We start from the raw sequence: 17,056 nt of genomic DNA, 5'->3' as shown, positions 1-17,056 counted from the left end.
CCGCATCCCTGCATCAAATTACAGTATAGTACCTGGAGGTAGCTGCTGGCTATTTGATTTCCTATTGTGCTCATAACAAGTGTTCCAGTCTGCTGCATGAGTTACTGCTGGAGCTGTTTCCATGGGCCAGATCTAATTTGGTTTTTGGGTGGTGCAGCTTAATGAAAAATGTATGACTTTGCACATAAAACTCCTTGCAGGTTCAATTATGTGGGTGTGAGTAAGACACAGTTGCAACAGGGTGAAATTGATGGGTTTTGAGAGAAAAACATTGGTGTACTTTGGGATGCATGAAGATGATTCTCACCAACAACAGCATAGCCACCAGGAACTATGGGATATACAGTGCCATCACTGTGTATTCCTTCAGGGAAGACAGCTGCCATGCTTTCACCAACCAAACGGCCAAATGCAGCACCTGCTCAATCCACACACAAACACACACATTGCAAATGGGATGGAATCATCCTAATATAAAGTCTACCGTTCTTAGTAACCAAAACAGATTAGGCCATAGACTTTCTAAAAGCTTAACACACAAAAGTTACATGAGAGATACTTACATATGGTCACAGGCATGCAGACGATTCTGGAGTCAACAAAGCTGCAGTCGTTTCGCCAAGTAACACACCAGTCAGTTAGTCAAGAGTCTTTAGTCAGTCAGACAGTGATGATGTTTGGCAATGAAGAGCAGAGTGGCGTGAGAAAAGGAGAAACACAAAACATTAAAGCAAACCAAAAATATGAAGACAAAACGGGAACGAATGTGATGAGGATAAGATTTGTTGACTGAAAAACATTTTGTGCACACCTCTGAACAAATCGGCAAAAAAGGTTTGCATGAGAGACACATAATCGGACCATGGCCCCCGTGAAATGGCATAAACACCAAGTCTGGGATCATATACAGATACGGAAGACCGACATGAAAGGCTGGGGTCATGTACCAATAAGGAAGACTAGCATGAAAGACTGGGACCACGTACCAATGAGGAAGACTGGCATGAAAGCTCCACAGGGCACTGGCATGGTTGTAGCAACAGCTGACATCCAGAACTATGGAATAAAGGGGCTTTGTAAACCTGGGTCACCATACACAAGAACATACTCAGATTCCTCTTAAAACGCACTAGTCGGGATGGTAATATTTTATTTACCCCATTATGGGTTAAAGATTTTGGTCCCCATGCAAGGAAAAAGGTTGGCTTTTTTAAACTTCAAGTATATTTTTCATTAACATGGTGTTGCTCAACCACAAGGACCTTTATTTTGAACTTTCTAAAATAACTGGGCTCCCCGGGTGATTACAATCAAGGTATATGGGAGATAAATAATAAACTTTAAAACTGCTAAATATGTGCAGTTTCAGACTGGTATCAATTGTGCAAAATGTGTTTGGTTTATAAATGTCATTATGGCATAAGAAGTTGTTTAACAGAAGTTGGCATTATTTTTATCAGATTATTTCTTATTCTATGGGCAGAGTGAAATGGTTCGAATTTCCATGTAAACCTAGCAGTAACCAGTAGAGACTTTTAGACATCATGGCAGGAAAGGTATGGCATTGACAGGGCATAAAGGCACTTTCCCGTGATGTGGAAACAAAATTAATACAATTCTGTGGCAAGTTCTTTTATTACTGCTAGAGTATCAAAAATGGAGCACACAATCATCAAAAAAAACTTTGAAGCACATACATTTTGATGCAGATACATCCTTAAGATTTTAAGCCTGTGTTTATGTAAAAGGCTCATAATTGTTCTAATGTAGGCTCCAGGGGAGATCCTACTGTTTTATAAAGTTAATCTATACAGTTTCAGTCATCAAAATAAGTGTCTGAGTGTGAGAGACGGCACTCCATTTCAGTGAATAATATGCATTCAGTTCATAAGTACCACACGTTTCCTTGAATGGCTTCATAAAACATTTATAACATTATATAACTTGCTTCGTAGTCATCCAAAGCCAATTATGATTGCTTTATGTAGACATCTGGAGGCAGTGTGGATGATCACAGGCAGTTAGGATTTCCTAGCAAATTATGTATGCGTTATGAATCTTTCATAAAAGATATTAAGACAAGGCCTTTAAATTAAATGTTATGCTTTGGCCAAAGTGAGAGAAGGGCCCTACCTTCATCACAATGAAGAGGAGAAGCGTGATGAAGACGCTGACCTGCGGATGCTTCCAGGCCTGGGGCTGGCTCACATACTCAAACTCCTCTGCCACACCTTGCTTGTACCATGTTCGGTTGTCGAAGAGAGCCACTAGTGACTCGTGTTGAGTCAGCTTAAGAGGGAGGCAATACCAATTGCTGGATTTACAGTGTGTCTCTGTGTTATCTAGAGATAATGGGCAATAACCCAGCTGAACAAATGAAGTGTTGACTTTATGTTGACCGCCAAGTGTCTGGTTGTGCAGGGGGGGGCTGGATACACATGGGGCAAATGGTGAGTGGGTCCACTGTTAGGATTCTTAACAGTGACTTTTTTTTTTTTGAGTTATACCTATATTTGCAAAACAAATGGAAATAATTTGTAAGATTCCAACATATATTTCTTACTGAGGGCAAAAGAAGAGCCATATCTGCCTTTGATACTGACAAGAAATGCTACAGCAAGTGTATCAGTGTCTTTGTGCATCTATTTAAGCATGAGGCACCAACATAGTTTTCAGGAACAGAAGATCAGCTGAGCAATACCCACTCAGTGTTTCCAGGCCTTGGCGTGTCCACATATGGCTAGTACATGCATGCAGATAAATGGCTACAAGTGAGAGGTGGGGTCTCTGAATGGGGCAGACACAGCAAACGCAGCACAAAAGTATCCGACCTGGCCGGCCATGAACTGCCCAAACCCCGGGGGAAAGGTGAGGGTAGAAACAAGAAGAGTGACAAAGGCAGGGTACACCAGCCGTCTGTGGACAGAACATAAAAAGGACCAGGAGGGCATTTACAATTGGATGACATTTCCAACAGGTTTGTATAATTGCATTTATCAAAATTCAAATTAAGATGGATTTCATATTTTGTGGAATAAATCCTTTCCATGAATTATTTATCAGCACCGAAAATACCATAAATTTTCATTTAGCATGTTTGTTTTTTTTGGCATTTTTTCTTTAGTTGAGCTTACTTTTTCAGCAGAAACTTATTGATGGTTTTTTGTTTTCTCATAGACTCCACTATTAGTCTGTTCAGGTAGACAAACAAAGCTCCCCCAAAGCCGCTGGCAATCCTGAGGAACAAACACTGAGATGTCCATTCATGTGTCAAAACTACAGTTAATCTCAGAAATATTTTAATGTTAAATTACAATGCACAATAAATCTGAGTGTCTTATACTAGATAAACACTCCACTGTGAACAGACAAAACAATGAGTATAAAGATATGACAGCATACGTCTACAATTGTAAAAAAAAATAAAATAAAATAAAAATAATAATAAAAAAAAAAAAACACAAAGCATTAATTAAATACACTCAAAATAATGACTATGCAAAATTAAAAAACGAGAGGAAGTCACTTTCAGACATTTCAAAAATAGCACACTAGAGAACTATAGAAAACAGAAAGTGGAAGGTGCCATGAAATACATTTTCTAAAGGCCACCACATAGTAGACTGGTCATTTAAGCAGTCAGCATGTATTAAACTGTACTGACAAGCCATTTCTCTTCTACTTTAGTACATTAATTTTATCCATTAATGGACAAAAAAAATGATATCAGTGCATAATTACACATATACACCACGCCTTTAGAGCTCTGTTTTCACGTTGGACTCATGAAGATTACTGAAGTTGTACACATACAGTGTCATGTAAAAAGTAGGCAACCCCCTTAAAAGTCATCACATTAACCTGGATTACAAATGACAAAAATTGATAGCACAAATATAAGTATTTTATAAGACTGATCCTCAAAATGTAATCAAGCAAATAATTTGTGAAAAATAAATTAACTGAAAAACGCTGTTGGCTTAAGTATTCAAATGTTTGTGTTGTGGAAGCTCCAAGTTTAAATAGGACAAAATTTTCACAATTGGCCACCTGAGAATCAATCACATTTTCAGGATAAAAGGATTTCCATAGAATTTACATTTGTGGCTTTATCTGATGCTTTTATACAAAGCAACTTATAATCATGACTAAATACAACTTGGGAAATTTACAGTTAAGGGTCTTGCTCAGGAGCCCAACAGTGGCAACTTGACAGTGGTGGTGCTTGAACTGGCAACCTTCCAGCTCAAGTACCTTAACCACTGAGCCACTACTGCCACTACCACCACTTGTGAAGGCAAGCTGTGAAAATAAAGAGGATTCTAAGCAAATTAGAGATAATTTACAGAATGGGCTAAAAAGAAAATGCTAAAAACAGGAAAAGGCTAAAAAAACATTTGTACATCTCAGTGAGTAATGTTGGATCAATTGTGAGCAAAGGAAAGCAGTATCATACCACCCAGACACTGCTTAGACCAGGTCAGGTTGTCCCTCAAAACTCAGCATCAGAGCAAGAAGGAGACTTGTAAGATAAAACCACAGAGGAGCCAGCAATTACTCTGAAGGAGGTACAGAGTTCAGTGTCTGAGACTGGAGTGAAGGTACATCAGTCAATTGTATCAAAAGCTCAGCATACAACTGGCCTGTATGGCTAGAAAAAAGCTATTAATGAAAACAAACATCAAAACACATTTCAAGTTTGCCAGAAAGCATCAGAGTGACCCAGCTAAAAGGATAAATGTTAGTTGATAAAGGTTGTTTGGCAAAAATTCAAAATGCTACATATGGCACAAACCTAACACTTTCCTTTCCTCAGTTGGAGATGCTCTTCCTATGTGGGGTTGATAAAACTGGAAGGATGGATGGTGCAAAATACATGAAAATACTGCAAGTCCACCTGCAAAAACTAAAGGTTGGGAGAATGCTTTTAGTAGGATGATGGTCCCCAACAAAAGGTCAAAGCAAGGAGTGGTTGAACAACAAAAAGGTGAACTTTCCAAGTCAAAGTCCAGATCTCAGTCAATGGAGAATCTGTGGCACTATTTGAAAATTACAGTCCACTAGCAACATCCAATCTACCTAAACAACCTTTAGCAAACAACCTCTGCCAGGAAGAATGGGTAAAAATTACTCCCAAACAGTGTGCAAAGCTGGTGAAAACCTAGCTCAACAGAATTAAATCTGTTTTTGCAGCTAAAGGTACTTCTACAAGGTACTAGTGTGAAAGGATCAAGCAACACTCAGTTTTTTTATTATGAAAATACACTATAACAGCATTTTGGTTTGCAATAAATGTACTCACTGGAAAAACTGTATAAAACTAATCTGTAATCCAGATGAAACTGATAATTTTAAGAAGGTTGAATACTTTGGCATGGTATGTTCATTATAGTTAGAAAGCAATTTTTGCTTTTTAGCTGGTAAAGTGATTTAAAATTATGGATCTTGCAGCCAAAGTAGATATACTATCACTAAATGTTCAATTCCATGATTAGGGTTGATATGCAATATTATAAATAAATACTGGAAATATTAAATAGCCCAAAGCTCAAAAATGAATGGTGTGGGCTTTTTTCTTTAATGTGTATGAATATCACAAACAAATGAGGTAAAATGCTGTACTTCTGTGCCATATACAGGCTAATTTATTTATTAAGGAAAGATGGTGGTGCGAGTTGCATACCCAAGCACAGCAAAGGCTGGGAGTTCCTGAAGGTCAAAGGGGAAGTCCAGACGAAAGCGTGTTTTAAAGAGAGCAGTGATCGTCTCTGTGAAAGAGAAAGAGCGAGAGAGCAAAACAGAGAGAGAAAGAGAGAGAGGATGTGGAGGAACGACGAGAGGGTCAGTCGCACTATAATGGGGAAAGAATCACCATAATACTATTTTCAATTCTCTGTCAGTACAGCCATCTATCTCACCCTCATCCTTGTTCCATACTGCCAGCACCCTGAAGATGAAAGCACTGAATGTGGCAGCAAAGAAGCCCCTCCAGTAGTTCCTCACAGCAAAGAACGTGGAGGTCACCTCGATGCTAAATAGCACACCTGCAGCAATGGGTCTATAGTTAATAACGCTATTTCACCCATTCCACAGTACTGGCAATGGCTCTTGGTATACCAGTGATTTACATAAACTCTGATTTAGCTCTGGGTACAATAGTGAAGTTCAGCGTATTGACTGCCTCTATAGAGCCGCAACAATTTTTTTACCTCCAATAGGGGCAGCAAAGCAGCAGCCAACCCCAACCGCACAAGCTGCAGACAGCATCTCGGTATTCCGCAGCTCATTCTGCAAGGACACACACATATATACACACACACACACACACACACACACACACACACACACACACGCTCAAACACAGACACACACTATGCAGAGCTTTCTAAGACAGCATTATGTGAAAACATTAAGCTACCAAACAGGTAATTCAGTTGAACAGAAGGGTATCCTACTTCCACTAACTACAGTTTGGATTTGTGCCTCAGTCACCACAGTCAACGAGAACAAGCTCTTTTCGGTGTGCTGTACCATTAATCTGCATGTTTTCACATTTGAAAACAAAAAGATCATGATGGCAAGCAAATATCTATGCAAAGAAATTGGAAAATAAAACAAAAACTAAAAATAAAAACCACAAATGGGAAATAAGCAAAATAAGAATCTAGCCCCTTATTCAAGGATAAACAGAAGAGTAAGCTAATAAATAAATAAATAAATAATATATACATTTGTCTGGTGACATGGACACATCTGCACAGCATACCTGCACACTGTCTTACCTTGTTTCCCTCAAATGGCTCTTCCTTCAGCAGTAAGTAAAAACAGACAACATAGATACAAATGAGAACCTGAACATCACAGCCTGCCATAACTCACTTGCTCATTCTCCTACAGCCACTGGTGTCTCTTGCACTGGGTTGACTGTTCAACATCATGCACTTTTAAAACATACCAACACACCAAAGTTTTAAACAGTGCTAATGGTGCTAAAACCTCACCAGTAAGTGAGTGAATAATTGACTTGGTTTTCAGCTATAGTTTCATATAAACATGCAATTGATTAATGGGCCCAATTATACTTCATGGGAGATCCATCTAATTATAGCTCTGTGGCAAGTCTTCTGTCAAACTCATTCTGTACAAACAAAATTATCGATCCATCTGGACAGTACCCAGACAGCTGTATGTGTGATGTACAAGGGTCCAGATATTTGAAAGACAAAAATCACTAAAAAGAAAAGCCTCCAGAAGCTCCTATTTTACTAAAGTGAGCTTTCACAGAATTATACCAACCTCTACATTGCCTGTAGACCAGTAGGAACTGATACTTTACAAAAACCCTCTGGTTGGGCTCCATAACCTTTTATTCAGAGCAGTTGATTTTAATGCACTAGTTTGGTTCTGGATAACTAGTTTGGTGGTTGATAAAGGTATTCCAGACTGGAAAGGTTGGAGCATGAACTACAATGCGAGCACCACAGACAGAGTGACGTTACAAAAGGACACTGAAGAAGAAAAAAAAAGTTAATTGTTGATTTATTTGAAAGTGCCTCTCACCATGTAAATTCCCCCAAACAGTGCCATGAATTTGCTGAGCAGTGCAGCGCAAAGACTTGCAACGTGTACAAATGGACCCTGGGTAGAGAGACAGAGAGGTCAGGGGTCACACCACAGAGGGTCTACTGACTCACATGAGTTTACTTTCACAGTGGCTCTCTTCATCTTTTCTGCACTGACTGTCAATGGATTTTCAAAGGGGTACTTCAAATAAAACTAATTCCCTCATGGTCATGGCTATTTCAAAAAGTCTTTTCTAAACAGCCAAGCCAAATGAGAAAGGTGCATTCCATCAAGGTTAAATAGTTTTGAGAGGCAACAGCACATGTTTTAAGAGATTTAAAACCAATTCGGTATTGTATTTATTACCCCTATCGACACCTTTTACCATTGTTCTATATTTCTAACCAAACCTTATCAGCAAGCAAGGCTTCCTCACTTCTTTTCCCAGAGGCATTCCACTGCCCAGGGCACAAGTCAAGCCAATGACTTTGGCCACAAAGGTTTTAAAAGTCAGGTACTCTTTTAGCACCACACCACGAAGGATGGTCTTCATCTCTGGAATCCCAGAACCTGGAGATGATAGGATGGAGGGAAGAAAACAAAACAAAAGCAATGGGGGAAAAAAGAAAAAAAAACCCAAAACAATCCAATAAGAAGACAATAAAAATAAATAAATTATAATTCCACATACATCCATCTGTATGCATGTGTGTGGTCATGTACGTCTCACCTACTGCTTGGGGTGCAAGTATCTGTGTGAATCCCGCAGAGAAGGTGATAAGAACAACAGGATAGGTGACCCAGGCCAAATACTGCAGCAGCATATTACTGTCCAGACCTCCATACATCCACTTCTGTGCTACAGACACAACCAGACACACAGCACCCCATCATTACTGCCATAAAAGCACCTCCCACACCATCTCTTGAAGTTCCTTAGCAACACCTAGGGTGAAGGAGTCAAAACATGGTCCAGGATTGGTGTTCGATTAATAGATACTAAAAGTTACTCCTCATTTCTCAAACAGTTATCAGCCTCACATAATAGAACTTGGCTATTAATAAAGGTTTTAATGGTCTGAGACTTTAGTGTGTCCAGCAAATGTATATGCTGAGAATGCATTTGCTGTATTTTGTAAAATATAGCTGCTGAATTATTCAGCACAACAATTTATTACACATCCATTTATTAGGTACACCTACTCTATACCTTTACTGTAGTCCTATAATCTGTATAATTGTGTCAACCTTTTTTGATCCATTTTATGAGTGATCTGGTTTTGACCAAAGGGCAAGCGTTATATTAATGTTTTACCATACATATATACTGTAAATACTGTTTATGAAACACATATGAATTGAGCATAAACTAACATAAGCATTTATATATGCATACACAAAATATTCAGACATCACCTACAATGTCTGAAAGAGCACAGCAAAAACATGGCACAATGGTACAGAAAACTAGACAAGTTACAATCAGCCAAATTTCTGAGAATGCTGAACTTGCCAAAAAATAAGCGATATCCTATAGGAAGTTATAAATGGGTGTTCATAATAAAATGGCAACTTGGTATATGTAGAGCTACATGCTCTAATTGCATCCTAAAATGGAAATAACTTTTTTTTTTCCATAGAATTTTCCATAAACTATTATATATTTGATACACGGTGTGAACTGGCAAGAGTGACAAGAACATGGGAGATTTAGCTTGTTCCATAAGATGGTACATAAATTTCAGAACCAAAAACACAAATAATGGCAATTTATGTGATCCATAGAGTTGCGGATGCTATTTAACTTGATTTAATGCTTGATTTTGACATAAGAGATACTCCTAAATGAAATGCATTATACTGAGCTATTTTGTAATATACTGTAGAGAGATTAATATCATTATAAAAATCACCTATAATATATTGCACAGCCCCACTGTAGGGGAAGGATACATTCGAGCATTTCAACACCATATTCTTTACTTCTGTCTTCTGTTCCTGCCCCTCACCTTGCTGACAGAAGGCTATGGTGTAGTCCATGATCCAGCTGACCAGTGCCATGAGGAGTCCCAAAAGGATGAGGAAGATCCAGTCTTCACCCACTCTGGAAATCAGGAACCTCTGACAGCGTGAAGTGCACACTGAAGACAGACATTGGGGTCAGAGCTCACCTCAAAGCTACCGTATCCATAATTCTGCTCTCAGGCATCACATTGGCAGTGCGCCACACTGAAAGCTGGTGCAGAGCAGGACAATTAATCAGCAGACAGCAGTAGATAGGTGCACAGTGGCATGTAATGAGCCACACAATTGGGTGGCCTGAGCAGCTGAGAGAAGTAGGAAACAAGAGATTCAAATTAAAAATATTGTTTTGGTGACGGACAGGGCTGTGTGTGTGTGTGTGTGTGTGTGTGTGTGTGTAGATAAGCTCCAGATGAACGACAGGGCTGAAAGTGGGGGGGGTCAGGGGTTATCAGTATGTGTGTGACAGAACCAGCTGCCCCGCCAGCCATGGCACCTGCTGGTCTCTTCCTAACACCCCGCCCCCACCCGTCCCCCCAGACACACACACACACACACACCCCATTTCACCCACCAAAGCTCTGCTATGACAGAATGACGGATGCTTTCAAGCTCAAAACAGTCCACAAAAGTGGCACGTGATAGAGTGTTTTTACTCTGGAGGGTGTAACATCTTAAAGAGGCAACCTAAAATGTTTATCACTAAAAGCACAGCAAACCTTAGTGTTAAGAGGCGGTATATTTTGACAGCTTTTTTTTTTTTTGTTAGGAGGACACCATAGGAAATGTGCCTAGCCCGGGCTTTCACCAGCGTGGATGCTAGCAACAGCGATGAGCGAGACATGGGGCGGCGCTGCAGCTGACACCCACGGCGTAGAGCGCATGCATAATGTAGCAATGCGCAACATGTCGAAGAGCAGCGGGCTATTTATATCCACAACCCGGTCGGGTGAGGTAGGGGGACAGGGCACTCGTAGGAGGCGTTGAGATGTATTCTCAAAGCCTGACATGACAACTAATGTCAAGAGCTTCTCGCAAGTCTCCTGCATGAGGACAGCTGCCAAGACCACCTCACTGTCCAGAGCTCCGAAACCTTTAGATTCGAAGCACACAGTTTATTAGAGTGAGGATAGTAACACTTAACCGCAAAAGTCCATGAGGGAAAATGTCAGGTTGATCTGACAAGCTGTCGCCAGTATAGTCTGCTCTGATCCTCTTTCGCTAATTACTCGGGGGAAAGGTGTGATGTGGAAAGGTGAAGGGATAGAGAGGAGACAGAGAAAAGGATATGGATGCATAACATGCCTGAGCGGTCAGGGCAGTGTGAAAAAAGTGTGTGGGAGTCAAAGAAATCACACCCCGATGGGAAAAATGCAAAGTTCCAAGGGCAGTACAAGGTATAATAGCAATAAAAATGGAAAAACAAACTTGAAATACATTCACTGTATAAAATCAGTGTGTGACAAATACCACATTTGATAGCAGTTAGAGTTTCAAGCATCTCTAGCCATTTTACACATTGACTTGAATTTTTCTCAGTTTCTCTTGACAGATTTGCTCAAGCTCGCCCAAGTTCCTCAGCCATTATGTATATTTTTAGCACTTGCCACACATTCTCAAGAGGATTCAAATCAGGGCTTTGACTTGACCATCAAGAAAAGACAAAAAAGTATTCTTGTAATATTTGCTGGTATTTGACTCAATCCATTTGTCCTTCAACTTAATTAACTTTCCAGTTCCTGCTAGTGACAAGGATCCCTAAAGAATGCTGCTGCTGCCAACAGGACCATTTCTGAAATTACATATTTTCTCCTATTTCAGGCATTATATTTATATGTCTTTCAGAGACTCAAGTTGCTATCCCTCACCCAGTTATGGCTGACCCAGCAAAGAATTCCAGACACCTCAGTCTGGAACAAAAGTCTGATCTAGACAATGGTTTAGGTTTGTATGATGCTTCTTCCATTTCATCACAGGGATATTTGAAGACTTTGATCTTTTTCATCTTTGATATCTTTTCTACGCTTTTATGCTTTTCAGTAACTTTACCTTTAATGATATTTTGTGGTCGACTCTTTTCATTGCATGGAGACAGATGAACCACAGATAGTCATTTTTGTGTTGAAGCCTTACTGGACCTCCCTGCATGCAGACAGAGATCACTCAGCTAACTGGGTGGATTAGTAAAATAATATTGTGCATTTGAACTAATTATGCAATTCTCTTATTTCTTTGCCTCTTTCTGTCTTTTCATTTTATTTATTTATTTTTGAAGTCTATTACGCCTCGTTTAATGTTGGAAATCTTCAGTTAAAGCTCCAGGCTTTTAAATATATAACACTTAAAAAGCTGTGCACTTTCTTGGACATCAAGAAAGTATTCAGTGCTTTCTTGAACATAAAATGTTGTGTCAGAATAAATGTACTCAGTATATATAAATTTAAAAAATTGATACATAAATACATTTACCATGAAATCTGTGTGCCTGTGTAAAATTTGATTCCTTCCCTCTTCAACGTTTTACTCTCACACACACACGCTCTGTTGTCCCTACTTTTTCTGTCTCCATTTTTTATCCATCCTTTATGTGTCCATTCCCAATCATCTCTCCTTCCCCTGAGTAATTACACATTACCCATGGAACCGAAGCTATTAAGTGGTAATTACACAGACTTCAACATCATAAGAACATAGGTAGGGTCTAAGTACTGTTCCTAGACAATGTGTGTATTTATACATAAATTACACACACAGACTGTATTAGCACAGCATTGTAGTGAGAGTGAGGAGGAGAGAGAAAGAGAAATATTGGGTGGGTGTAAACACTGTGTGTATTTTTTATATAGACATAAAGGGGGGAGTTTGTGTGTGTTTATTATGTATATACAGCCATGTGTATATAGCCACAGTGAGAGAGAGAGAGAGAGAATGAGAGTGTGACGTCTGCTCAGCAGAACTCACATTCTGTGTGTGGGTGGTGAGCTGGTGATCATCCAAGCCCCTCCAACCCTGTCGCAGAGGTTCTGAGGAACAACACGCCATTCTGAGGCAGCAGGCGATTTTTCACGCTTTTTCACACCAAGCAGTTCACACTCAACAGGTTGCATAAGGAGGTGATGATACTGATACAGAAGGTGTGTGGGTCTTTGGAGATTATCCTAGCGAGAGCCAGAAATCTGCTTCATTTATGAAAAGCCAGTGAGGTAACTGGAGGAGGCTAAGACACAGTGAGCTCTTAGGCAGCCTCCTTCTAATGAACTCATAATTCAGATGTGTTTTTTTTATTGTGGCACATTTGTAGCTGATTAATTACGATATAATAATTTAATTATATATAGTATATGAGAAATTAGAGGTTGCCCCACCACAAAAAAAAATGTAACCATTGAATTTTGTCTAAAATAGTCAGTCACTCTTAGATGCTCACGCACACACACCCTTGCACACAAACACACTGGCACATGTGCAACCGTGCATACACACAAACACAGCCAAGCAGCTAAGTATAGATACATCCCACGGATATTCAGGATCAATTGTCCTATATTGACAGAGACTGACTGTGCTCTGTACTGGCAAATATACACCACTAAGCTGCGGGTTATAGGTTGGGGGCTTCGCAGTGGAACAGGATCCAACAGATCCGATTGGTTTTTCCCAGCCTGTTGATGACACCATCAAAATCATATAATTACCATCATAACTGGCATCAGTTACCCATCAGCACCACTGGCAACAAGGTCAGGGCTCACCTCCGTTATCCTCTTTACAGGCAAGCTGAAAGAGCTGCAACCACACCTGTGGAATCTCAATGAGACGCCCAAGGACAAGCCGATCAGCCACACGTGACCAGGCGCAATGGCAGCTAGTGTCCAGGAGAGGGCCCTCTATCTTTATCAAGCTAGAAAACGGTCCTACTGTGTCTGCAGCATTTGGCCCCCTCAGACATCCACATCACTATGAGCAACAGTCTGCTTGCTATTTCTAGAGCTGCAGTAATGGCTGTGTGACAAGGAGTAGATGCAAACCCCACTCATGGCCCAGCATGTAAAGCAATTACCAGCACCTCTTTCATGTTCAGCCTGGCCTGCCCTACCAAATCCCCTATTCCAGTGTTCACTCTCTTGCTCTCTCCTTCTGTCTCTTTCTCTCACCTTCTTTCTCTCTCTCTCTCCTCTCCTCCCATAGTGCCCCCCCCCCCCAATCCCTTCATCCTTGATTTCCTGCCCTTCCTCATCCTTGCCAACCCCTGATGTGGCTCATTGGGGTGGGCAGCTGTAAACACAGGGTCATCTGCATGGTCAGCTGCATGCTCAATGGATTCAGTATATATATATATATATATATATATATATATATATAAAAAATATACATACATACATACTCACGCACGCACAAAACTCACATTGGCACTTTGCGCACGGGTCCTTTTCATCCTCCAGCTGTTCTGGGGTTTGGCTGCGGACACTGGTGGGCCTCCGCAAGCCGCCATCTTCCCGTAGCCGGGCCGCCTCCTCCTTTGCGTAGGCTCCCAGCTCCTGGGTGTAGCGTCCATACATCTAAAGCCGACAGGTGGTGGAGACGTTAATACATAAGAGCGCCACGGGGGAAACTGGCTTACATCCAACAGTTTAGTGTGTGTTACAGGCAGAGCAGAGCAGGTGGCATAGTAATGATATGCCATCAGCATCTAAGGTGAACGGCAGAGGTCTAACACCCTGTCAGTCTTTTAGGCGACCTGTGGAGGGAACGTGATCTGGTTCAGGAATAGGATGAAATGGAGAGGTATGAAACAGATTCAGTTATAAACAGGAAAGGTGTGAACTTCATATAGTCCCTTTACATTTATTTGTGTCAGTTTGCACACCAGAGAAAAGTTGTTCAGAGAGAGATCTATACTATAGTGCCAGAAGTATTCGCTCGTCTGCCTTCGCACACATATGAACTTGGGTGACATCTCAATCATAATCTATAGGGTTTCATATGCCCACCCTTTGCGACTATAACAGCTTCAGCTCTTCTGGGAAGGCTTTCCACAAGGTTTAGGAGTGTGTTTATAGGAATTTTTGACCATTCTTCCAGAAGCGCATTTGTGAGGTCAGACACTGATGTTAGACGAGAAGGCCTGGCTTGCACTCTCCGCTATAATTCATCCCAAAGGTGTTCCATCAGGTTGAGGGCTGGACTCTGTGCAGGCCAGTCAAGTTCTTCCACACCAAACTTGCTCATCCTTATCTTTATGGACCTTGCTTTGTGCACTGGAGCACAGTTATGTTAGAACAGGAAGGGGCCTTCCCCAAACCCATTCCATGAAGCTGTCTATGCACTGTTCTTGAGCTAATCTGAAGGCCACATGACATTTGGAGGTCTGTAGCGACTGACTGCAGAAAGCTGGCGACCCCTGCGCACTATGCACCTCAGCATCTGCTGATCCCGCTCTGTTATTTTACATGGCCTACCACTTCATGGCTGAGTTGCTGTCATTCCCAATCATACTCCTGAGAGTGACCCATTCTTTCACAAATGTTTGTAGAAGCAGTCTGCATGCATAGGTGCTTGGTTTTATACACCTATGGCCATGGAAGTGATTGAAACACCTCAATTAAATGATTTGGATGGGTGAGCAAATATTTTTTGGCAATATAGTGTAGTTTATAATAAGGAACCCAAAACAGTACCCCAAACAAAACCCAAGTGAAAAAACAAAAACAAAAAAAAAACATTTGAAAATGGCACAAATCAAAACGCAATGGCTATAAGAGCTCCCAGTAGATCGCTCATCCAAACAGCCGTTTTAATCCAGTACACCATTAGAAATGCTGCCATTCTGAAGCTAATGAGAAAGTCCACATCAAATGATCCTTTTAATGCAAAATCTTTAGGAGAAATTGAAACTAACAAACTTGGGTACTAAACGTGAGATATACAGCTTTGCAGTTTCTGTTTAAAGCCTTGCAAACACTCACCATTTACTTAATTAAAAAACTCGATCTTATAACTACTGTCACTGCTCACGTTATTAGGTAAATCTTATCATTGTAGTTTGTATGTTGAATTACAGACCATAAGCCATCTGTCAGCACACATAAAATGGCTAGAGGGTGGCTGGTGACTTATGACCACAAACCACTGATGACCATATATGATGCTCAGCACAGCATTAACATTGCTATTGCAGTGGTTTGATAGACTTGTAGCAGCCCAACACCCGCCATTAGGCACAGCAGTGTTGCTGGAGTCTACACAAGCATAATGTCACCCCTGGGCCATGAGTGACCTGCCAGCCAAAAAATCTGATGGCAGCAAAGGACCTCTCATCAATAACTGAGCACCAATGAAAAATTACATGCAGGCTAACGCAAATTAGGCATGGTAGCAGAGGGGATATAAATATCTGTACACCTACAAAGTGCAATTACTAGGCAGGTTTTTCTAACAAGAGTGCTCTTTTCTCATAGGTTGCCCTTTAAAGTACACCTCACAGTAATAGTTTTGAAGTCACTTGTAATAAACATACAGTCACAGTGCACTAAAACATACAGAATCCAGTTATTTTAGTGTGGAAGAAACACCTTCCAAAGACATTGTTACAAAAACGTATGTAATTGATTTACACAGCTCCTTTGTGTGTGTGTGTGTGTATTAAAAGAATCTTGTCTCTAAATCAGTTGCCCAAGTATTTTTAACATGAGACAGACTCAGTAGTCTGCAGACCTTCACTGTCAGAACATTTTGAGACCTAGCGAACGGAATATATTTAGTCTACCCCTCAATCACCATGGTTTGAGGTCACACAAGGATTTCTGAATGAAATCAAAGTCTTAGAAGTACAAAAGGGGCAGAAACTATCAGTTTTATTCACACAGAAATGACCCAAAACTGTCCACTTTATTAACATAAAAAGTAAATAGTTCAAGCCCAATTACAGATCCTTGTGGTAATAATTCCAGAAAATATCTCACGTAACATATGACCCACAATAAGTTACTACCAACCCAATTACAGCCAATCCATGCAAAAGCAAATTGTGATCAATCATACTAATTAATTTGTCACATCGACATCACGTTTAGCACAATGTTGATTTCCCTCAAATATCACAGTATAAAGGCAGAAGCAACAATGCCAGGACTGAAATTCACAAAGCATATCCTGAGTAAAAGAGCTGATGCAGAATCAGATTCCTCTGTGTGCATGCCATATGGTCATAAACCAAGCACAAAAACCAAGGCCGGTGTAATACTGCTGCACTCAAATGCTTTTAAAAAGACGGTCTAGTTTAAATAAGACGAATAGCTCTTGGTGTCCACATACTGGCTATATTAGATTAGATATATTAGAACTTTCAGAAGAGCAGCAACATGAGACACTTATACATGTTTGTTATAATCCACATTTTAAAAAGCTGAATACAAGAGTGACTATATCATCCATAAATACAATGAAGGGTGTGGACGCAAAAACACATTAC

The 17,056-nt window shown here is 40.4% G+C and overlaps 1 protein-coding gene across 2 annotated transcripts in view; it reads right to left on the bottom strand.

The window, feature by feature from the left end:
• Positions 1 to 17,056, bottom strand: part of clcn2a (chloride channel, voltage-sensitive 2a) — a 36,865-nt gene that overhangs the window by 8,202 nt on the left and 11,607 nt on the right. For both annotated transcript variants that reach the window (XM_027031421.2, XM_027031430.2), the window contains exons 2-15: positions 13,991 to 14,144; positions 9,573 to 9,704; positions 8,294 to 8,422; positions 8,000 to 8,133; positions 7,561 to 7,638; positions 6,783 to 6,806; positions 6,210 to 6,288; positions 5,919 to 6,044; positions 5,684 to 5,768; positions 3,135 to 3,236; positions 2,832 to 2,916; positions 2,134 to 2,289; positions 987 to 1,056; positions 308 to 418 (exon numbers count right to left, since the gene is read on the bottom strand). In XM_027031421.2, coding sequence (XP_026887222.2) covers positions 308 to 418; positions 987 to 1,056; positions 2,134 to 2,289; positions 2,832 to 2,916; positions 3,135 to 3,236; positions 5,684 to 5,768; positions 5,919 to 6,044; positions 6,210 to 6,288; positions 6,783 to 6,806; positions 7,561 to 7,638; positions 8,000 to 8,133; positions 8,294 to 8,422; positions 9,573 to 9,704; positions 13,991 to 14,144 — 1,465 coding nt within the window. The remainder of the gene's footprint in view (positions 1 to 307; positions 419 to 986; positions 1,057 to 2,133; positions 2,290 to 2,831; positions 2,917 to 3,134; positions 3,237 to 5,683; positions 5,769 to 5,918; positions 6,045 to 6,209; positions 6,289 to 6,782; positions 6,807 to 7,560; positions 7,639 to 7,999; positions 8,134 to 8,293; positions 8,423 to 9,572; positions 9,705 to 13,990; positions 14,145 to 17,056) is intronic.

Source organism: Electrophorus electricus, chromosome 7 (assembly GCF_013358815.1).
Source record: "Electrophorus electricus isolate fEleEle1 chromosome 7, fEleEle1.pri, whole genome shotgun sequence".
Taxonomy (NCBI): Eukaryota; Metazoa; Chordata; class Actinopteri; order Gymnotiformes; family Gymnotidae; genus Electrophorus; species Electrophorus electricus.
The sequence above is the reverse complement of the archived record's forward strand: the minus strand, read 5'-3'. Positions and strand labels throughout refer to the sequence as shown.